At 69.7% G+C, this 22,194-nt stretch overlaps 2 protein-coding genes and 3 long non-coding RNA genes across 5 annotated transcripts; 2 read left to right on the top strand and 3 right to left on the bottom strand.

The window, feature by feature from the left end:
• LOC136788784 (autophagy-related protein 2 homolog A-like) lies at window positions 1-1,848 on the bottom strand. The gene is made up of 2 exons (XM_066987467.1): window positions 1,421-1,848; window positions 1-303 (listed from the first exon to the last, which is right to left on the bottom strand). Exons 1-2 carry the CDS (start codon window positions 1,742-1,744, stop codon window positions 16-18), a joined length of 612 nt encoding a protein of 203 aa, XP_066843568.1. The 5' UTR covers window positions 1,745-1,848; the 3' UTR covers window positions 1-15.
• Window positions 1,849-2,633: 785 nt separating this feature from the next.
• On the bottom strand, window positions 2,634-5,246 carry LOC136788857 (uncharacterized). The gene is made up of 3 exons (XR_010827411.1): window positions 5,121-5,246; window positions 3,519-3,708; window positions 2,634-2,791 (listed from the first exon to the last, which is right to left on the bottom strand). It is a non-coding gene; the product is annotated as an uncharacterized lncRNA (long non-coding RNA).
• Window positions 5,247-5,395: 149 nt separating this feature from the next.
• Window positions 5,396-10,066, top strand: LOC136788819 (ADP-ribosylation factor-like protein 2). The gene is made up of 5 exons (XM_066987501.1): window positions 5,396-5,523; window positions 6,151-6,260; window positions 8,073-8,235; window positions 8,943-9,023; window positions 9,791-10,066. Exons 1-5 carry the CDS (start codon window positions 5,458-5,460, stop codon window positions 9,923-9,925), a joined length of 555 nt encoding a protein of 184 aa, XP_066843602.1. The 5' UTR covers window positions 5,396-5,457; the 3' UTR covers window positions 9,926-10,066.
• A 1,364-nt stretch (window positions 10,067-11,430) lies between these two features.
• On the bottom strand, window positions 11,431-14,656 carry LOC136788856 (uncharacterized). Its single transcript, XR_010827410.1, has 3 exons — window positions 14,599-14,656; window positions 13,428-13,494; window positions 11,431-11,522 (listed from the first exon to the last, which is right to left on the bottom strand). It is a non-coding gene; the product is annotated as an uncharacterized lncRNA (long non-coding RNA).
• Window positions 14,657-19,255: 4,599 nt separating this feature from the next.
• On the top strand, window positions 19,256-21,914 carry LOC136788824 (uncharacterized). The gene is made up of 4 exons (XR_010827393.1): window positions 19,256-19,406; window positions 19,632-19,768; window positions 20,574-20,709; window positions 21,786-21,914. It is a non-coding gene; the product is annotated as an uncharacterized lncRNA (long non-coding RNA).
• The last annotated feature ends 280 nt before the right edge of the window (window positions 21,915-22,194 follow it).

The raw sequence follows: 22,194 nt of genomic DNA, 5'->3' as shown, positions 1-22,194 counted from the left end.
GACCCCCGGAAGGTGTCAGGGCCCCCCTGGTGACCTGGGGACCCCAAACGGGGACAGGAGGACCCCAGGATCAGGATGGGGACCCCAGAAGAGGGACAGGGACCCCAAAGGGGACGGGGAGACCCCAAAAGCCCCCCCCCCCCGACACTCACGTGGGCGCAGGGTGAGGCGCAGCCCCCGCAGGCGCAGGCAGCAGGGCCGGGAGCCCAGCGCCCCCCAGGGCACCGCCACCGCCACCGCCCCCACCTGGCCCCCCCGCAGCTCCAGCGGGCACCCGGCCGCCGCCAGCACCGCATCCAGCGCCTGGGGGGGGCACGGGGGCGTCAGGGGACGGGGGGGGACATGGGGACATCGGGGGATATGGGGACAGGGGGGTGTGGGGGTGGGGGGTGGAGGGGATAAGGGGGGCTATGGGGGGGTTGGGGGGGGGGGTATGGGGGGGGCATGGGGACACCGCATCCAGCGCCTGGGGGGGGCACGGGGGGCGTCGGGGACGGGGGGGGGGGCAGGGGGGGACATGGGGACATCGGGGGGCGGGGGGGACAGGGGGACATGGGGACATGGGGGTATGGGGGGGCATGGGGACACCGCGTCCACGCCTTGGGGGGCACGGGACAGTCAGGGGATGGGGGGGGACATGGGGGGCAGGGGGGACATGGGGACATCGGGGGGGCAAGGGGACATCGGGGGGCAGGGGGACATCAGGGAGGCAGGGGGTATGGGGGGGTATGGGGGGGTTGGGGGGGGGGGGGTATGGGGACACCGCGTCCAGCGCCTGGAGGGGGGCACGGGGGCATCAGGGGACGGGGGGGGGCGGGGGGGGACAGGGGGACATCGGGGGATGGGGGGGACATCGGGGGACATCATGGGGTCAGGGGGGGGTATGGGGGGGGACGGGGGGGCATAGGGGGGCTTGGGGGGTATGGGGACACCGCGTCCAGCGCCTGGGGGGCACGGGGACGTCAGGGGACTGGGAGGGGGTCACACAGTGAGGGGGGGACCAGGGGGACACCGGGGGGGGGGGGGGCGTGGGGGACGGGGGGGCACGGGGACAGTGGGGGAGGGGCAGGGAGAGGGGGACAGGGATGTGGGGGCATGGGGGGGCTGGCGGGGGCTGGGGGGCACCGGGGGGGGCACTGGGGCCTGTGGGACGAGGCCAGGGGGCGGGCAACGGACACCGGGGACCGGAACCGGAAGTAGAACCGGGAGCCGGGCCCGGGCCCGACAACCGGAACCGAAACCGAAACCGGGAGGCGGAACCCGGAAGCGCCACGGGGAAACCCCGGAAGCGGAACCACAACCGGGCCTGGAACCCGGAACCGGGAGCGGGAACGGAACCCGGAAGCTGCCACCGGAACCCGGAAGCCGCCAACGGAACCCGGAAGCGCCCACCGGAACCGGAATCCCCCCGGCTCCGCACCGAGGCCCGCAGCCGCAGGTCCCGCAGCTCCCCGGTGCCGCCGCGCAGGTCGAGGCTGAGCTGCTCGAGCCGCAGCCGCTCCTCCAGGAAGGGCCCCAGGGTCCGCTCCAGCACGTAGCGGGCGGCCCGCACCTTCAGCTCCCCCGGCCAGGCCGGGGCCCAGCGCCTCATCCCCGCCGCCGCTCCCGGGGCCCGGCTCCGCGCCGCTTCCGGCCCCGCCGCTCTCCCATTGGCCCGCGGCGCTGGGAGTCGCGCGCCGATTGGCGGAGCCCCGCCTAGTCCCGCCCCCTCCCTCCTCCCCCGCCCCTTCCCGACGCGGCGCATGCGCGGACGGGGAGGAGGTGTGGGGGAGGAGCGCGCTGATTGGTCGGCAAGCGGCGAGGGCCCGCCCGCCGGGCTCGGCGCTCAGGACGCATGCGCGCGGCGCCGGAGGGGGTGGGGAGCGCGAGGCTCCGCCCCTCGGCGGCGGCGCTCGGAGGCCGGAAGTGGCCGCGGGCGGAAGCGGCGCCGGGTGCGCCGGGACCGGGGATCCCCGGGGGCTGTTCCCAGGAAGAAAGGTTCCGGCCTCCACAGGGCCCCCAGGGCCCCCCGTGGCCCCCCCGTGGTCCCAAAGCCCCCCCGAGCCCCCCATGGCCCCCCCAACCCCAGCGCCCCCCCGTTTTCCCCAAAGCCCCCCTTTTATCCCCGTTTGCCCCCAATACCCCCCCAAAGCCCCCCCATGGCCCCGTTGCCCCCCCCCCTTTTCCACATTGCCCCCCCCCTTTTATCCCCACTGCCCCCCCCGTGTCCCCAATCCCCCCCCATTTTCCCCAAAAATGCTCCCCGTGCCCCCCCATGGCCCCACATCCCCCCATGGCCCCCCCAAAGCCCCCCCATGTCCCCATTGTCCCCCCTCCAATTTTCCCCATTACCCCCCAAATGTCCCCAACCCCCCCAATTTCTCCCAAAAATGTCCCCATGACCCCCCACGCCCCCCCAACCCCAACGCACCCCCCCCCATGTCCCCATTGCCCCCCCACATCCCCAACCCCCCCATGTCCCTGTTGCCCCCCTGTGCCCCCATGCCCCCCCACGTCCCCATTGCCCCCCCCACCTCCAATGTCTCAAAACGCCCCCCCCATGTCCCCAAAATGCCCCCCCCGTCCCCATTCCCCCCCCCCAAAAAAACCACCCCGCTCCTCTCCACCATTTAATTCCCACCGGGGGGGGGGGGGGGGAAGACGAAAATTAAGGGGGGGGTCCCCCTATTTTTCTGTGCCCCCCCCCCCCCCTCAGAAGCGCCCCCCCGGCACATGTCGCAGCGGCACCCCCCGCCGACACCGTCACCAGCAGGAGGCGGCGGCCGCCGGGGCACGACAGCGGCACCGGCACCTGGGGGGGCAACAAGGGGGGGGGGGTCACTGGGTGCCCCCCCGCAAAAAAAAAAATTAGGGGGGGACATTTTGGGGGGCATGGAGAAGGAGCGGGTGGTGGAGGTGGGGGGGGCACCAAAAAGGGGGGGAAATGCCAAAGGGGGGGGACATCAAAGGGGGGGGCACCAAAAAGGGGGGCAATAAGGGGGGGTCACTGGATGCCACCCCCCAAAAAAAATAAAATGGGGGGCAATTGGGGGGGGCAATTTGGGGAGGGGGGGCCATGGAGCAGCAGCAGGAGGCCGAGGGGACACTAAAGGGGGGGTCACCAAAGCTGGAGGGGGGGCACGTGAAAGGGGGGGGGTGTCCCGAAACGGGGGCCTCGCCTTGCCCCCCCCCCCCCAAAAAACAAACGGGGGGGGCATGTTGGGGGGAGGGGGCATGGAGAAGGAGCAGTTGGTGGAGGTGGGGGGGGCACTAAAAAGGGGGGGGAAATATCAAAGGGGGGGACGACAATGAGGGGAGGGGGGCATCACGGGGTGTGTCCCCCCCCCAAAAAAAAATAAAATGGGGGGGCAATTTGGGGAGGGGGGGCATTGGGGGGGGGGGCATGGAGGGGGAGCGGGTGGGGGGGGGCACTAAAGGGGGGCACCAAAGCCAGAGGGGGGACGTGTGAAACGGGGGTGTCCCGAAGCGGGGGGCCTCGCCTTGCCCCCCCCCCAAAATAAAACGGGGGGGGCCCCCACCTTGCGGGCGCGGGCCATGGTGCAGCAGCGGGCGGCGGAGGCCAGGCGGTGGCGGGAGGCCGCCAGCAGCGCCCCCCCGCGGGGGAACGCCCCCGACTCGCAGTGCCCCGCGCACGCCCCCACCGGCGGCGGGGGGGGGCCGGGGGGGGCAGCGGGCAGCCGGCGACGGGCACGGGGACGGCGGGCACGCCTTGGGGGGGGGGGGCAAAAGGGAGGGGGGGGGGCGGGTCGTTTGAACACCCCCCCCCCAAAGCCCCCCCCCAAAGTGTCAGAATCACCCTCCCGGTGCCCCCCCCCGCATTGGCACCCCTAATTGCCCCCCCCCGGTGTCCCCCCCCCCCATTGCCACCCCTCAAATGCCCCCCCCATTGCCACCCCCCAAACGCCCCCCCATTGTCACAGTCACCCCCCAGTGTCATCCCCCCCCCCAAAGCACCCCCAAGTGTCAGAATCACCCCCCGGTGTCCCCCCCATTGCCACCCCCCTGCCCCCCCCAAGTGTCAGAATCACCCCCCCGTGCCCCCCCCCCCATTGTCACCCCCAATTGCCCCCCCCGGTGTCCCCCCCTACTGACACCCCCCAAATGCCCCCCCAGTGCCCCCCCATTATCACCCCCCCCACACTCCCCCCCCCCCCCACCCTCCCCCCCCCCCCATTGCCCCCACCCCCAAATGCCCCCCCCCCAGTGTCACTGTCCCCCCCAAATCCCCCCAAACGTCACCCCCCCCCAGTGCTGCCCCCCCCGGGTCCCTGGGGGGGGGCGGGGCAGGGTCCCCCTGGGTGACACTGGGGGGGGAGGTCCCATGGGGGGGGGGGGGGGCACCAAGGGGGGGTCCCATGGGGGGGGGCACCAATGGGGGGGGTCCCAAAGTGGGGGTCCCGTGGGGGGTCCTATGGGAGGGGTCCCATGAGGGGGGAGAGTCCAACGGGGGGGGCCATGGGGGGGGTTCCGGGGGTTCCTATGGGGGTGTCCCACGGGGGGGGGGGGGGTCCCATGGGGGGTCCCATGGGGGGGGTCCCATGGGGGGTCCTATGGGGGGTCCCGGAGGAGGGGAGTTCCCGTGGGGGGTCCCACGGGGGGGGGTCCCACGGGGAGGTCCCATGAGGGGGTCCTGGGGGGGGGGGGGGGGCATGGGGGGGGTCCCATGGGGGGGTCCCATGAGTGGGTGGTCTCGGGGGGGGTCCTATGGGGGTGTCCCACGGGGGGTCCCACGGGGGGGTCCTATGGGGGTTCCTGGGGGGTCCTATGGGTGGGGGGGGCCCCATGGGGGGTCCCACGGGGGGGGGTCCCACGGGGGGGTCCCATGGGGAGGGGTCCTATTTGGGGGGGTCCCACGGGGATGGGGGGTCCCACGGGGGGTCCCACGGGGGGTCCCATGGGGGGGGGTCCTATGGGGGGGGGGTCCTACTGGGGGGGTATCTTATGGGTGGGGGGGGGTTCCACTGTGGGGGGTCCCACGGGGGGGGTCCCATGGGTGGGGGGGTCCCACGGGGGGTCCTGAGGGGGGTCCCATGTGGGGGGGGTCCCATGGGGGGTCCTATTGGGGGGGGGTCCCACGGGGGGAGTGTCCCACGGGGGGTCCCGGGGGGGGTGCCGCTCACGGTGCAGGCGGCAGCCGGGCTGGGTGGCGGCGGGCAGCCCGGGGGCAGCAGCAGCAGCAGCAGCAGCCGCAGCGGCGCCATTTTGGGGACGGGGGGGGTCAAAAACCCCCGGGGGGGGCCGGGGGGGGGGCGCGGGGACCCCCCCCCGCCGCCCCCCCCCCCCCACGCCGCCAGGGGGCGCTGCGGGCGCGGGGCGCGCAAAGCCGGAAGCGAGCGGAGGGGGCGTGGCCCGGGGACGGGGGAGGGGGCGGGGCGAGGCGTGACGCGGGGGGCGCGGGGGGCCAATGGGCGTCGGGGGGCGTGGCCGGGGCGGGGCGGGGCCCGGCGGCGCGCGGCCATGGGGCTGCTGAGCATCCTGAAGAAGATGCGGGAGCGGGAGCGGGAGCTGCGGCTGCTCATGCTGTGGGCGGGGCCTGGGGGAGGGGGCGGGGCCTGGGGGGAGGGGGCGGGGCCTGGGGGAGGGGGCGGGGCCTGGGGGAGGGGTGGGAGGGGGCGAGGGGGTGGGAAGGGGGGAAAGGGGGGAGGGGGGGAGGGGGAGCGGGGCTGGGGGGTGATAGGGGGTGGGGGCGTGGCCTATGGAAGGGGCGGGGCTAATTGGAGGGGCGTGGCCTAGGAGGGGGAGAGGGAGGGGGGAGGGGGGTGGGAGGGGGGAAAGAGGGGGGAGAGGGGGAGGGGAGCGGGGCCGGGGGGGTGATAGAGGGGTGGGGGCGGGGCCTAAGGAAGGGGGAGGGGTTAATGGGAGAGGAGGGGCTAATGGGGGCGTGGCCTAAGGAAGGGGCGTGGGCCTGGGGGAGGGGGCGGGGCCTGGGGGAGGGGTTGGAGGGGGCGAGGGGGTGGGAAGGGGGGAAGAGGGGGAGGGGGGAGGGGAGCGGGGCTTGGGGGGGTGATAGAGGGGGTGAGGGCGGGGCCTAAGGAAGGGAGGGGCCTGGGGGACGTGGGGCGGGCGGGGCCTAACGGGGATGGGCGTGTTCTGGAGGTGGGTGTGGCCTGAAGGTGGGCGTGGCCTGAGGCGGGGGGGGCGTGTCCGCAGGGGCTGGACAACGCGGGGAAGACGACGCTGCTGAAGCGCTTCAACGGGGAGGACGTGGCCACCGCCTCGCCCACCCTGGGCTTCAACATCAAGACCCTCGAGCACCGCGGGTAGGCGGGGGCGGGGCCTCGGGGGAAGGGGCGGGGGCGGGGGCACCGGGGGCGTGGTCATGGTGGTGGCCACGTTGGGCGTGGGGGTGGCGGGCGTCTGGTCTGGGTTTGTGGCCACCAACATGGCCACCACCATGGCCACCAATATGGCCACTAATATGGCTGCCATCATGGCCACCAACATGGCCACCAACATAGCCACCAACATGGCCACCAGCATGACCACCAATAGGGCCACTGGTATGGCCACCAGCATGGCTACTAACATGGCCACCAACATGGTCATTGGTATGACCATCAACATGACCACCAACATGGCCACCAACATGGCAGCAAACAGGGCCACCAACATGGCCACCAACATGGTCATTGGTATGGCCATCAACGTGACCACCAACATGGCCACCACCACGGCCACCACCATGAGCTCCAAGGCCACCACCGAGACCACCATTATGGCCACTACCATGAGCCGGAAGGCCACCAGCACGGCCACCAATGTGGCCACCAACGTGGCCACCACCATGAGCTACAAGGCCACCAACCAGACCGTTGTTATGGCCACCAACGTGGCCTCCGTGATGGCCACCAACATGCCCATGGTGGTGGTCTTCTTGGCCATGGTGGTGGCCACGTTGGCCGCCACGTTGGCAGCCATGTTGGTAGCTGTGTTGGTGACCATCCTGGCGGCCACGTTGGTGGCCATGGTGGTAGCCACATTGGTGGCCGTGTTGGTGGACATATTGGTGGCCATGCTAACGACCACGTTGTCAGCCACATTGGTGGCCATCTTGGTAACCATGTTGGTGGCCGTGTTTTGGCCATCTTGGCAGCCATATTGGCAGCCATGTTGGTGGCCACGTAGGTAGCCATCTTGGTACCCATGTTGTCAGCCATCTTGGCAGCCGTCTTGGCAGCTATCTTGGTGACCATCTCAGTGGCCATCTTGGTGGCCATCTCCGTGGCCATCTCTGCGGCCATCTTGGTGGCCATCTCAGTGGCCATCTTGACAGCCATCTTGGTGGCCATCTCAGTGGCCATCTTGGCAGCTATGTGGTCAGCCACTTTGACAGCCATCATGGTGGCCATCTTGGTGGCCATCTTGGCAGCCCTGTTGACAGGCATCTTGGTGGCCATCTTGGCAGCGATGTTGTCAGCCGTTTTGACAGCCATCTTAGCAGCCATCTTGGTGGCCATCTCGGTGGCAGCCATGTTGACAGGCATCTTGGTGGCCACCTTAGCAGCCATTTTGGTGGCCATGTCGGTGGCCATGTTGTCAGCCACCTTGACAGCCATTATGGTGGTCATCTTGGTGGCCATGTTGACAGCCATGTTGGCGGCCATCTTGGCAGCCATCTTGGTGGCCATCTTGGTGGCCATGTTGTCAGCCACCTTGACAGCCATCATGGTGGCCATCCTGGCAGCCATGTTGACAGCCATCTTAGCAGCCATGTTGGTGGGCATCTTGGCGGCCATCTTGGCGGCCATGTTGTCAGCCATCTTGGTGGCCATCTTGGTGGCCATCTCAGTGACCATGTTGACAACTGTCTTGGTGGCCATCTTGGCAGCCATCTTGGTGGCCATGTTGTCAGCCACCTTGACAGCCATCATGGTGGTCATCTCTGCGGCCATGTTGACAGCCATTTTGGCAGCCATGTTGGTGGCCATCCTGGCAGCCATCTTGATGGCCATCTTGGCGGCCATCCTGGCAGCCATGTTGACAGCCATCTTGGCGGCCATCTTGGCGGCCATCTCGGCGGCCACCTCGGCGGCCGCGTTGGCCACCGGGCCCTGACGGAGCTGCCCGCCCAGGTTCAAGCTGAACGTGTGGGACGTGGGCGGGCAGAGCTCGCTGCGCTCCTACTGGCGCAACTACTTCGAGAGCACCGACGGCCTCGTCTGGGTGGTCGACAGCGGCGACCGGCAGCGCCTGCAGCTCTGCGCCCGCGAGCTGCGCGGGCTCCTGCGCGAGGAGGTGGGCACGGGGCGGGGGGGATGTGGGGGGGGGGCGGGGGGACGTGGGGGGACATGGGGGGGCAGGGGGACAGGGGGACGTGGGATGTGGGGGCAGAGGGACGTGGGGGGATGGGGGGCAGGGGGACATGGGGGGGACAGGGGGACGGGGGGACGGGGGGGGCAGGGGGACGGGGGGCAGGGGGACGTGGGGGAGCAGGGGGACGTGGGGGGACAGGGGGATGGGGGGATGGGGGGCAGGGGGACATGGGGGGGACAGGGGATGGGGGGGGACAGGGGGACATGGGGGGGGACAAGGGGACGTGGGGGGGACTGGGGGACATGGGGGGACAGGGGGACGTGGGGGGACAGGGGGACGGGGGGGGGACGTGGGGGGCAGGGGGATGGGGGGGACAAGGGGATGTGGGGGGTGCAGGGGGATGTGAGGGGGATGGGGGACAAGGGGTAGACGGGGGGACGTGGGGGACATGGGGACATGGGGGGGCAAGGGGACGTGGGTGGGGGGACGGGGGGACAGGGGGACGGGGGGGACGGGGGGGCGTGGAGGGGATATTGGGTGACACGGGGACATGGAGATTAGGGGACGTGATGGGGCTATGGGGACATGGGGGGGACTTAAGGGACACGGGGGGTGGCGGGGGGCACAGGTGACCCCGGGGGGGGGTGGGGGGGGTCCGTGACCCTGCTGCCCCCCCCGCCCGCCCCCAGCGCCTGGCCGGGGCCACCCTGCTGGTGTTCGCCAACAAGCAGGACCTGCCGGGAGCCCTGCCCGCCAGCGCCATCCGCGAGGTCGGGGGACACGGGGGGGACACTGGGGACACTGGGGGCGGGGGGGGTCCCCAAATCCCCCTGGGCACGGGGGGGGGGGGGGCACCGGGATGCTCAGGGACAGTGACGTTCCCCCATTAGATCCCTACTTTATGGGGTGCCCCCAGCCCTCTGGATATATGGGGGGGGGGGCACAGGGACACTTGGGGACATGGGGGGGGGGGACTGGGGACACCTGGGGACAAGGGGGTCCCCAAATCCTCCAGGGCACGGGGGGGCATGGGGGTGCTCGGGACAGCGGCGTCCCCCCATAGGTCCCTATTTTAACGGGGGTGCCCCCAGCCCCCTGGATATTTGGGGGGGCACAGGGACACTTGGGGACATGGGGGACACTGGGGAGCCTTGGGGACAAGGAGGGGGGGTCCCCAAATCCTCCAGGGCACAGGGGGGGCATGGGGGTGCTCGGGACAGCGGCGTCCCCCCATAGGTCCCTACTTTAACGGGGGTGCCCCCAGCCCCTGGATATATGGGGGGGGGCTCAGGGACACACTTGGGGACATGGGGGGGACACTTGGGGACATGGGGGACACTTGGGGACAAGGGGGGTCCCCAAATCCCCCAGGGCATGGGGGGGGGGGGGGGGGGTCATGGGGATGCTCAGGGACAGCGGCGCCCCCATAGGGCCCTACTTTATGGGGTGCCCCCAGCCCCCTGGCTACGTAGGGGGTCTGGGGGGGGGGGTTCCCAAGGGCCCCCCCCTAAAAAAAAATGTCCCCCCCCGTCCCCAGGCGCTGGAGCTGGACGCCGTGGGCAGCCACCACTGGCGGGTGCAGGGCTGCAGCGCCGTGGGGGCACGGGCTGCTGGCGGGCATCGACTGGCTGCTGGACGACATCGCCGCCCGCGTCTTCACCGCCGGGACTGAGGGACACCCCCCCCCAAAAAAAAATATAGGGGGACCCCCCCCAAAAAAAAGGGGACCCCCACCCCCAAACAAGGAGTCATCCCCCAAAGCAAGGAAGCTGCCCCCGGAACCACGAAACTCACCCGAAATCAGGGACTCGCCCCCAAAACTTGGACCCCCCCTCCAAAAAAAGACACCCCCCAAAAAAGGGACCCCCCAAAGAAAAAGGGGACTCCCCTCAAACCAAGAGTCGTCCCCCAAAAGAAAGAACCTGCCCCCGGAACCGGGAAGCTCACTCCGAAACCAGGGCCTTGCCCCAAAACTTGCCTCCCCCCCCCCCCCCCAAAAAAAAAAATCCTGGACCCCCTCCCCAAAACCAGGACCCCTCCCAAAACCTGGATCCCCCCCCCCAAAAAAAAAAAAAAACACACAGTAATAAAGGTGTCAGACCCCAAATCTGCGTCTGGGCTTTGTGGGGGGGGTGGGCCTGGGGGACCCCAAAATGGCCCCAAGGGACCCCAAGGTGCCCCCGGGGACCCCAAGATGGCCCTGGGGGACCCCAAGGTGGTCCCGGGGACCCCAAAATGGCCCGGGGTAGACCCCAAGGTGGGCCTGGAAACCCCAAACGGCCCCAAGGGACCCCTGTGGGTGGTGCCGGGGGACCCCAAGGTGGTCCCGGGGACCCCAAAATGGGCCCGGAGGGACCCCAAAATGGCCCGGAGTGGACCCCAAGGTGGGCCTGGGGACCCCAAAATGGCCCCAGGGGACCCCAAGGTGGGCCTGGGGACCCCAAAATGGCCCCAAGGGACCCCAAAATGGCACCGGGGGACCCCAAGGTGGGCCTGGGGGACCCCAAAATGCCCCTGAAGCCCCCCCCCCCCAATGTCCCTGGAGGACCCCACGTGTAAAGACCGCAGAGGGACGACCCCGGGTGGGGGGCTCGGTGCTTTATTGGGGGGGGGGGTCCCTGGAAGTGGGGGGGGCGGTCAGGGCAGGCCCCCCCCGCGGCCTCCCCCCCCCGGGGGTCCCTGAAGGCGGGGGGGCGGCAGAGGCCCCCTCCTCGCTGTCCCCGTCACCGTCCTCGGCCCGAGCCCACGGGGACACCTGTGGGGACACCAGGGGGTGACCCCCCCACCCCCCCATGGTGCTGCCCCCCCCCAATCTGGACCCCTCCCCTATTACCCCCCCCACACTGCCCCCCGTTGTCCCCAATTGTCCCCATTGCCCCCCCGTTATCCCCCATAACCCCCCATTGCCCCCCCGCTGTGCCCCTATTGTCCCCAATTGTCCCCCCATTGCCCCCCCACTGTCCCTATTGCCCCCCCACTGTCCCCACTGCCCCCCCACTGTCCCTATTGCCCCCCATTGCCCCCCTTGTCCCCCTTTTCCCCCCCATTTGCCCCATTATTGTCCCTATTGCGCCCCCATTGCCCCCCATTGTTCCCCTGTTGCCCCCCCCGTTGTCCCCCATAGTCCCCACACCCCCCAATTGCCCCCAACCCCCCCCCCCCGCAATCTCACCGGGACCCCTGGGGGGCGGGGGGGCCACCAGCAGCCGCTGCAGGGCCTGGGCCAGGCGCTGGGACAGGGCCACGCGCTCCAGGGCCACCGCCTGCACCTGCAGCGGGACCCCAAATCCTGGTCCCCGTGTCCCCAAATCCCCCTGTCCCCAAATCCCCCTGTCCCCATGTCCCCATATTCCCAAATCCCCCTGTCCCCAAATCCCCCTGTCCCCATATCCCCTGTCCCCATATCCCCAAAGCCCCTGTCCCCATATCCCCATATCCCCAAATCCCCGTCCCCCCGTCCCCATATCCCCCTGTCCCCATATCCCTTGTCCCCGTATCCCCATATCCCCATGTCCCCATCCCCATATCCCCATGTCCCCATATCCTCTGTCCCCCTGTCCCCAAATCCCCCCTGTCCCCATATCCCCTGTCCCCAAATCCCCGTCCCCCTGTCCCCAAATCCCCGCCCCCATGTCCCCATATCCCCAAATCCCCCTGTCCCCATATCCCCCTGTCCCCAAAGCCCCTGTCCCCATATCCCCAAAGCCCCTGTCCCCATATCCCCATATCCCCAAATCCCCGTCCCCCCTGTCCCCATATCCCCTGTCCCCAAATCCCCCTGTCCCCATATCCCCGTCCCCATAACCCCAAATCCCCATATCCCCGTCCCCATAACCCCAAATCCCCATGTCCCTCTGTCCCCATATCCCTCTGTCCCCCTGTCCCCACATCCCCCTGTCCCCCTATCCCCATATCCCCATATCCCCCTGTCCCCACATCCCCCTGTCCCCAAATCCCCGCCCCCATGTCCCCATATCCCCAAATCCCCCTGTCCCCATATCCCACTGTCCCCATGTCCCTGTCCCCCTATCCCCTGTCCCCTGTCCCTCTGTCCCCAAATTCCCGTCCCCAAATCCCCGTCTCCATATCCCCATATCCCCATATCCCCTGTCCCCCTGTCCCCATATCCCCAAATCCCCCTGTCCCCACATCCCCCTGTCCCCATATCCCCTGTCCCCTGTCCCCCTGTCCCCAAATCCCTCTGTCCCCAAATCCCCCTGTCCCCAAATCCCCCTGTCCCCGTATCCCCTGTCCCCCTGTCCCCAAATCCCCATGTCCCCATAACCCCATATCCTCTGTCCCCCTATCCCCACATCCCTCCTGTCCCCAAATCCCCGCCCCCATGTCCCCATATCCCCAAATACCCCTGTCCCCAAATCCCCGTCCCCATATCCCCTGTCCCCAAATCCCCTGTCCCCATATCCCCATAGCCCCCGTCCCCATATCCCCATATCCCCAAATCCCCGTCCCCCTGTCCCCATATCCCCTGTCCCCAAATCCCCCCTGTCCCCATATCCCCCTGTCCCCATATCCCCAAATCCCCCTGTCCCCATATCCCCCTGTCCCCCTGTCCCCATATCCCCCTGTCCCCAAAGCCCCTGTCCCCATATCCCCAAAGCCCCTGTCCCCATATCCCCATATCCCCAAATCCCCGTCCCCCTGTCCCCATATCCCCTGTCCCCAAATCCCCCTGTCCCCATATCCCTTGTCCCCATATCCCCATATCCCCATATCCCCGTCCCCATAACCCCAAATCCCCATGTCCCCATAACCCCATATCCTCTGTCCCCCTGTCCCCACATCCCCCTGTCCCCAAATCCCCGCCCCCATGTCCCCATATCCCCAAATCCCCCTGTCCCCATATCCCCCTGTCCCCATATCCTCTGTCCCCCTGTCCCCAAATCCCCCTGTCCCCATATCCCCTGTCCCCAAATCCCCGTCCCCCTGTCCCCAAATCCCCGCCCCCATGTCCCCATATCCCCAAATCCCCCTGTCCCCAAATCCCCCTGTCCCCACATCCCCCTGTCCCCATATCCCCAAAGCCCCCGTCCCCATATCCCCATATCCCCAAATCCCCGTCCCCCTGTCCCCATATCCCCGTCCCCATGTCCCCCTGTCCCCATATCCCCATACCCCCCGAACCCCCAATGTCCCCCCCCCCGGCCCCCCCTCACCACCCCCCGCAGCCGCTCCTCCAGGACCCGGTTCAGGCGCTGGGAGGCGGCGAAGTCGTCCTGGAGCCTGCGGGAGGGGCGGCACTGGGAGCACTGGGAGCACTGGGAGTTCAAACTGGGGACGCTGGGAGCACTGGGAGTTCAAACTGAGGGGAACTGGGGGCACTGGGAGCCCTGGGAGTTTGAACTGGGGGAACTGGGAGCCCTGGGGGTGCACTGGGAGTCCTGGGGAGGCATACTGGGGACACTGGGAGTTCAAACTGGGGGCACTGGGAGCCCTGGGGGTGCACTGGGAGCCCTGGGGGTGCACTGGGAGTCCTGGGGAGGCATACTGGGGACACTGGGAGTTCAAACTGGGGGCACTGGGAGCCCTGGGGGTGCACTGGGAGCCCTGGGGGTGCACTGGGAGTCCTGGGGAGGCATACTGGGGACACTGGGAGTTCAAACTGGGGGCACTGGGAGCCCTGGGGGTGCTCTGGGAGCCCTGGGAGTTTGAACTGGGGGGAACTGGGAGTCCTGGGGGTGCACTGGGAGCCCTGGTGGGGCATACTGGGAGTACTGGGAGTTCAAACTGGAAGCACTGGGGCACTGGGAGCCCTGGGAGTTCGAACTGGGGGGAACTGGGAGCCCTGGGGGTGCACTGGGAGTCCTGGGGAGGCATACTGGGGACACTGGGAGTTCAAACTGGGAGCCCTGGGGGTGCACTGGGAACCCTGGGAGTTCAAACTGGGGGGAACTGGGAGCCCTGGGGGTGCACTGGGAGTCCTGGGGAGGCATACTGGGGACACTGGGAGTTCAGACTAGGGGCGCTGGGAGCCCTGGGAGTTCAAACTGGGGGGAACTGGGAGCCCTGGGGGTGCACTGGGAGCACTGGGGAGGCGTACTGGGAGCCCTGGGGGGCGTACTGGGAGCACTGGGGGGCATACTGGGAGCACTGGGAGCCGTGGCAGGACACACTGGGAGCACTGGGAGCCTGGGAACTGGGGCACTGGATGACCCCAGGTGGAGCCGCGGCCCCGCCCCGATTGGGCGGGGCTCCCCGAAGCCACGCCCATTGCCTTAAATGGACGAGGTCACCACGCAAGCCACGCCCCCTCCCTCAGACCACGCCCACTGGGCGTGTCCGGCCCCGCCCCCGGTGGGCGTGGCCCCGCCTGGCCCCGCCCCTCACCTCTCGATCCGCTCCCGCAGCGCCTCGAGCTCCGCCTGCGCCGGGGGGGCCGGGGGGGCTGGGGGGGGGAGGGGGGCGTGGGACCCCCAAAACGGCCCCACTGACCCCCAAAACTGCCCCCGGACCCCAAAACTGCCCCGGGGATCCCCCCAAAACTGCCCCAGGACCCCCAAATTCACGTGGGACCCCCCCAAAACTGTCCCGTAACCCCCCAAAACTGCCCCCGGACCCCAAAACTGCTCCTGGACCCCCAAATTCATGTGGGACCCCCCCCAATCTGTCCAATAACCCCCCAAACTGCCCCCTGCCCCCACCCCAAAAGCTGCCCCCGGACCCCAAAATGCACCTGGGACCCCCCAAAACTGCCCCAGGGAGCCCCAAACTGCCCCATTGCCCCCCAACTGCCCCTGGAACCCCCCAAACTGCCCCTGGGACCCATAACGCTCCCGGATCCCCCCCCCCCCAAGTGCCCCCCCCCCCCCGAATTGCCCCCCCCAAAAAAATTGCCCCCCCCCACTCACCCCCTGCCTCCTGCGGCCGCCCCCAGCTCCTGCAGGAGGGAGGGGGCGAGGGCAGCGGGGACCCCTGCAGGGGGGGGGGGCGGGTCCCCAACACCCCCCCCCCCCATTACAGGACCCCTGGTGCCCCCCCATGGCACCCAGGCGTCCTTGTGCCCCCCCCCCCCCAATTGCCCTATGTGCCCCCCCCATGTCTCTATCTGCCCCCCCATGGTCCTATATGCCCCCCCATGGCCCTTTGTGCCCCCCCTTGGCCCTATGTGCCCCCTCCAGCCCTAATTCCCCCCCCCCCCCGACCCTATTCCCCCCCCCCCCCAAATAACCCTATGTGCCCCCCCCGGCCCTAAGTGCCCCCCCCATGGCCCTTTGTGCCCCCCCTTGGCCCTATGTGCCCCCTCCAGCCCTAATTCCCCCCCCCGACCCTATTCCCCCCCCCAAATAACCCTATGTGCCCCCCCGGCCCTAAGTGCCCCCCCCATGGCCCTATGTGCCCCCCGCCCTAATTCCACCCCCCGACCCTATTTCCCCCCCCAATAACCCTATGTGCCCCACCCGGCCCTAAGTACCCTCCCCATAGCCCTTCGTGCTCCCCCCCCAGCACCCAGGTGCCCTTGCGCCCCCCCCCCCAAAAAAAAAAAAAAATCACGACCCCCCCCCCCAAGCACCCAAATATCCCCCCCATACCCCAGCCCCCCCCCCCCCATACCTGCCCTTCTTCCTCCTCCTCTTCCTCCTCCTCCTCTTCCTCCTCCTCCTCCTCCTCCTGGCGGTGCCGGGGGGGACCTCGCGGGGGGTCCCCGGGGTCCCCGGGGGTTCCCCGGGGGGGGCCACCCCAGGTCCCGCAGCCGCGCGGGCTCAGCACCCTGCGGGTCAGCTCGTCCAGGAAGCGGGAGAAGCGCAGGCGCTCGGGGGGGCCCCCCCCCCGGACCCCTCCCCTTTTGGGGTCCCCCCCTCGCCCCCCCTCCTCTGACCCCCCCCCCGCCTCCTCCGCCGCCCCCCCCCACCGCCTCCAGCGAGCGCCAGCGCCGGGGCCCCCCCCTACTTTCAGCCCCCCCCCCGGGCACCTCCAGCCCCTCCTGGCTGAGGCTTTGGCCCCGGCGGAGGGGGGGGCCGGGAGGGGTCCCCGAGTGCCCCCCATGTCCCCATGTCCCCAGGTGCCCCCCCATGTCCCCCGGCGCCCCCCCGTGGCCCTGGGGTCGCGGCTGCGGCTCGGCCTCCGCTGGCGGGGGGGCGTAAAAAGGGGGGCGCCCCCGAGGGTCCCCGCGGTGTCCCCAGGGGTCCCCGGGGTGTCCCCAAACGCCCCCAAGGGGTCCCCCAGGACCTCGGGGACCTCCCTGGGGTCCCGGCTGCGGCTCGGCCTCCGCTGGCGGGGGGCGCGTAAAGGTTAGGGAGGGCCCCCAATGTCCCCAGGGGTCCCCAAAGGTCCCCAGGGGGTCCCCAAATGTCCCCAGGGTGCCCCCAAAGGTCCCCAGGGGGTCCCCAAAGGTCCCCAGGGAGTCCCCGAGGGTCCCCGCGGTGTCCCCGGGGTGCAGCCGCTCGTGGCTGCGGCTCAGCCCCCGGCGCAGGGGGGGGGCCGGGGGCCTGGCCACGTCCCCAAATGTCCCCGAGGTGTCCCCGGGTGTCCCCAGGACGTCCCCGAGCCTCCCCGGGGCGTCCCCAAATGCCCCCGCGGGGTCCCCGAGCCCCCTGGGGACATCCCTGGGGTCCCGGCTCGCCCCCCGCCGCCGGGGGAGCCGTAGGGGCTGGGGACGCCCCCGAGTGCCCCCAGGATGTCCCCGAGGGGGTCCCGGCTGTCCACAAAGGTCCCCGCGGTGTCCCCAAGCCCCCCCCCTGCAGCGGCCGCCTCTCCCGGAGGAGGAAGAGGAGGAGGAGGAGGAGGAGGAGGAGGAGGGGGTTGACGGGGAGGGGGCTCCCGGGGGGTGAAGAAGCGCTCCAGCAGCTGCAGCTTCCCGGGGGCACCGGGCCCCCCCGCGCCCCCCGTGCCCCCCGCCCCCCGGCCCGCGGCCCCCGCCGGGGCGAGCGGCGGCGCTGAGGGGACCCCCGCGGAGCCCCCCGCTCATGGCTGGGATGGGACCCCCTGGCAGGACCCCCCCCCGGGTCCTGATCCGGTTTGGGTCCTGATCTGGCTCCGGTTCTTATCTGGTTCCACTCCTGATCCGGTTTCACTCCTGATCTGGTTCCACTCCTAATCTGGTTCCACTACTGATCCGGTTTCACTCCCGATCCGGTTTCACTCCTGATCCGGTTTGGGTCCCGATCCGGTTTCACTCCTGATCTGTTTCAGGTCCTGATCCAGTTCCAGTCCTGATGTGGTTCAGTTCTGACCTACTTCAGTTCAGATCCGGTTCATTTCTAACCTGGTTTGGGTCCCAATCTGGGTTGGGTCTGGTCCATTTCCACTCCTGATCCAGCTCAGTTCTGATCCGGTTCAGTTCTGATCTGGTTTCAGTCCTGATTTGGTTCAGATCCGATCCAGTTCCAGCTCCTGAACCAACTCTGGTCCCCAGTTTGGTTTCACTCCTAATCTGTTTTCACTCCAATTCCTGGTCTGGTTCTGGTCCTGATCCAGTTCTGGTCCTGATCCGGTTCAGTTCTGAGCTCGTTCCAGCTCCTGATCCAGCTCCAGTCCTGATTCGGTTCTGGTCCTGATCCGGTTCTGTTCCTGATCCGGTTCTGTTCCCGATCTGGTCCAGTTCTGAACCAGTTCCAGCTCTTGATCCTGCCCCAGTGCTGATCTGGTTCTGGTCCTGATCCAATTCAGTTCTGAACCGGTTCCAGCTCCTGATCCAGTTCCAGCTCCTGATCCGGTTCTGGTCCCGGTCCGGTTCTGGTCCCGGTCCGGTTCTGGTCCCGATCCAGCTGTGCTCCAGCTCCGGTTCCAGTCCCAGTTCTGGTTCCAGTCCCGATCCAGTTCAGGCCAATCCGGCTCCGTCCCCCTCCCCAGTTCTGACTCCCAGTTTTATACCGGGCAGCCCCGGGGCAATGACGTCAGCAGCACATGTGACTCCCCCAGCCACCCCCCCGACCCCCCAGGTCCCCATCCCACTGCCCCTACTGGTGGCACTGTTTGGTGGCACTGGTGGCACTGGGACAGCCCTGGCTCCGCCAAGGTCGGGCCGAGGTCACTCCCAGTCAATACTGGGAGGGTCCCAGTGCAGCCCCGCGGCCGTTTCCATGAGGCACGGGGACACGGGGACGTGGGGACATTGGGATATGGGGACACGGGGACGTGGGGATGTGGGGACGTGGGGACACAGGGAGCTGTCCCTGGTGGCCCTATCCCTGTCCTTGGTGGCCCTGGTGGCCCTGGAGGTGGCGTTGGTGGTCGTGGAGGTGTCCCTGTGCCTGGTGGCCCTGGAAGTGGCCCTGGCCATGGTGGCCCTGCTGGTGGCCATGGTGGTGGCCTCAGAGGTGGCCTTGTCCCTGTCACTGTCCCGGTCCCCGTCCCTGTCCCTGGTGCCCCTGGTGGCTCTGCCCCTGGTGGCCCTGGCCCTGTCCTTGGTGGCCCTGGTGGCCCTGGATGTGGCGTTGGCCATGGAAGTGTCCCTGTGTCTGGTGGCCCTGCTGGTGGCCCTGGTGGCCCTGGAGGTGGCCCTGGCTATGGTGGCCCTGCTGGTGGCCACGGTGGTGGCCTCAGAGGTGGCCTTGGTGGCCCTGTCCCTGTCCCTGGTGGCCCTGTCCCTGGCCCCAGTGGCCTTGGAGGTGACGGTGGTGGCCCTAGAGGTGGCCCTGGTGGCCCTGGAGGTGGCCCTGGCTATGGTGGCCCTGCTGGTGGCTATGGTGGTGGCCCCAGAGGTGTCCCTGTCCCTGTCCCTGTCCCTGGTGGCCCCGGAGGTGCTGGTGGTGGCCCCGGAGGTGGCCCTGCCCCTGCCCCTGGTGGCCCCGACCCTGTCCCCGCTGTCCCCGGAGGTCCCCGGTCCCCATTTCGCCCCCCCCCCCGGGCCTGTCCCTGGGCTACGCCGGGCCCCGCTACGCAAATTGCGCAGCGCCGCCCGCTGCCCCCCCGCCCGGCACCGGCCGCGGCGCCGTGAATAGGGCACCACAGAGCGCCTGCGCAAACCGGCGGCTAGAGCGCCGCCCGCCGCTCCGCCATCTTGAGCGCGGGCGGGCGACGCCTCCCGCGAGCCCCGCCCAGGTGCGGGCAGGCACTGAAGGGGCGGGGCCGGGCCCCGCCCCGTGACCCGGCGCGGTGACGTCAGGGCGGAAGAGGGCCTGCGATTGGCCGGCCGGGCTGCCGCTCAGCGCGGAGGCAGCGGAGAGGGGGCGACGAGCGGCGGCGGCGAAGCCGAGGTGGGGGGGGGGGGGAGGAGGGGGGGCCGGGGGGGGGGGGGGGGCAGGGGGGGGGGGGGGGGGGAGGACTTTGGGGGGGGAGGGAGGTTTTTATGGGGGGGAGGGAGTTTTTTTTTAGGGGGGATTTGGGGGGGATTTTTTGGGGGGGGAGTTTGGTGGGGGGTTGGGGGGCAGGATTTGGGGGTGCGGCCCCCCCCATGACGCCCCCCCCCGCCCCCCCCCCAGCCGCCATGCCCTGAGCATGTTCAGCATCGAGGAGTTCCCCGAGGAGCCCCCCCCCGCCGTGCCCGCGCCCCGCCCCCCGCGACCCCCCGAGTCGCCCTGGGGGCTCCCCGGCTCCAGCCCCGCCGGGACCCCCACGGGTGAGACCCCCCCCCCCCGGGACCCCCCTCCTTATCGGGACACCCCCCTTATCGGGATTCCCCCCCCCCCTTATTGGGACCCCCTTATTGGGACCCCTCCCTTTGGGATCTCCCCTTTAGGAACCCCCCAGGACCCCCCTACTTCGGAACCCCCCCCCGTTGGGTTACCCCCCCACAGGACCCCCCCCCTTATCGGGACCCCCCCTTATTGGGAACCCCCCTTATCGGGACCCCCCCCGGCACCCCCTTTTACTGGGACCCCCCCCCCCTTATCGGGACCCCCTTATCAGGACCCCCCTTATTGGGACACCCCCTCTTATCAGGACCCCCCCCTTATCGGGATTTCCCCCCCTTTTCGGGACCCCCTTGGGAATCTCCCCTTAGCACCCCCTTTTGGGGACCCCCCCTTTGGGACCCCCCTGTGGGAATGTCCCTTAGCACGCCCCCCTTTTTGGGACCCCCCACACACTTTGGGCCCCCCCCACTTTGAGCCCCCCCCTGCTTTGAGACCCCCCACTTTAGGAACCCCCCACTTTGGGACCCCCCCTGCTTTAGGATCTCCCCTTTGCCCCCCCCCCCCCTATTTAGGACCCCCCACTTTGCCCCCCCAACTTATGACCCCCCGCTTCCCCCCCCCCACTTTATGACCCCCCCCTGCCCCCCCCCTTTATACCCCCCCCCACTTTGCCCCCCTTTTCCCCCTCCCTTTATGCCCCCCCCTTTTGCTCCCCCCTTTCCCCCCCCCCCCCCCTTTTTTTTTGGGGAGGGGGCTGCAGAAGCTCTGACCCCCACCCCCACCCCGCAGAGCCTCCCGCGGGGGGGGGGTCGGACTCCGGGGACCCCCGCGTTCCGGGGCCGGTCCCGTTCGGCCCCCCGTGCTGTGGGCGGCGAGGAAATACGGGAGGGAGCTGCGCAGGATGAGCGACGAGTTCCAGCTGCAGGTGGGGGGGCTTTGGGACACGGGGGGGGGCACGGGGGGTCGGGGGGGGTCGTGGGGGCTTTGGGGGGGCTACGGGGGTTTTGGGGGGTTATGGGGGGTTATGGGGTCGCGGGGGGGAGCTGCGCAGGGTGAGCGATGAGTTCCAGGTCTGGGGGGGGCACTGGGACATGGGGGGGCACGGGGGGGGGCACTGGGACATGGGGGGCACTGGGGGGGGCACTGGGACATGGGGGGGGGCACTGGGGGTTGTGGGGGGGGCTACGGGGGTTATGGGGGTTATGGGGTCGCGGGGGCTGTGTAGGGTGAGCGGCGAGTTCCAGCTCCGGGGGGGGGGCTTTGGGACATGGGGGGGGGGCACGGGGGGCACGGGGGGGCAATGGGACATGGGGGGGGCACTGGGGGGCTATGGGGGGGTTTTGGGGGTACGGGGGGGCACGGGGGGGCAATGGGACATGGGGGGGGCACTGGGGGGCTATGGGGGGGTTTTGGGGTACGGGGGGCACGGGGGGCAATGGGACATGGGGGGCACTGGGGGGCTATGGGGAATTATGGGGGGCTATGGGGGGTTTAGGGTACGGGGGGGGTCACGGGGGGCTATGGGACATGGGGGGGCACTGGGGGGGCTATGGGGGGGTTGTGGGGTACGGGGGGGGTCACGGGGGGCTGTGTAGGGTGAGGGATGAGTTCCAGCTGCAGGGGGGGGGGGCACGGGGGGGCACAGGGGGGCTATGGGACATGGGGGGGCACTGGGGGGGCTATGGGGGTTGTGGGGGGGTTTTGGGGTACGGGGGGGGGGTCACGGGGGGGCTATGGGACATGGGGGGCACTGGGGGGGCTATGGGGAATTATGGGGGGGGCTATGGGGGGTTTTGGGGTACGGGGGGTCACGGGGGGCTATGGGACATGGGGGGGCACTGGGGGGGCTATGGGGGGGTTTGGGGGTACGGGGGTCCCGGGGGGAGCTGCACAGGGCGAGTTCCATCGGGGGGGGGCACGGGGGCCTTTGGGGACACGGGGGGGGGCTTTGGGGATATGGGGGCCCCCCCGACCCCCCCCTTGCCCCCCCCCCCCCCCCAGGTGCTGCCGCGTCCGACCAGCGTGGGGGGGGGCCCCCAAGGGGCGCTGGGGGCCCCGGGGCTGGCGCGAGGCCCTGAGGGCCTGGTGGGGGCGGCGCCCCCCGCCCCGCCCCCCCGTGACCCCCCCCCCCCCAATTTTTATTTTGGGGACCCCCCCCCCCATTTTTCCCGGGGGGGGAAGAGTTTGGAATAAAACCCGGCAGTTTTATTTTTACCGCGTTTCGGCTCTTTTGTCCTCAAAAAAATTAAGGCGGGGGGGCACCCAATTTATCCCCCCCCATTTCGGCAGCACCCCAAAATGAGGGGGGGGGCCCCAAATCCCCCCCCCCCCCCCCAAAAAAAACCCCACAGACAGCGCCTTAGAAGAATAAAAAGACTCTTATTGTACAAAGAAAGGGGGGGGGGGCAAT

The sequence above is a fragment of the Anser cygnoides genome, chromosome W (genome assembly GCF_040182565.1).
Source record: "Anser cygnoides isolate HZ-2024a breed goose chromosome W, Taihu_goose_T2T_genome, whole genome shotgun sequence".
Lineage (NCBI taxonomy): Eukaryota > Metazoa > Chordata > Aves > Anseriformes > Anatidae > Anser > Anser cygnoides.
The sequence above is the reverse complement of the archived record's forward strand: the minus strand, read 5'-3'. Positions and strand labels throughout refer to the sequence as shown.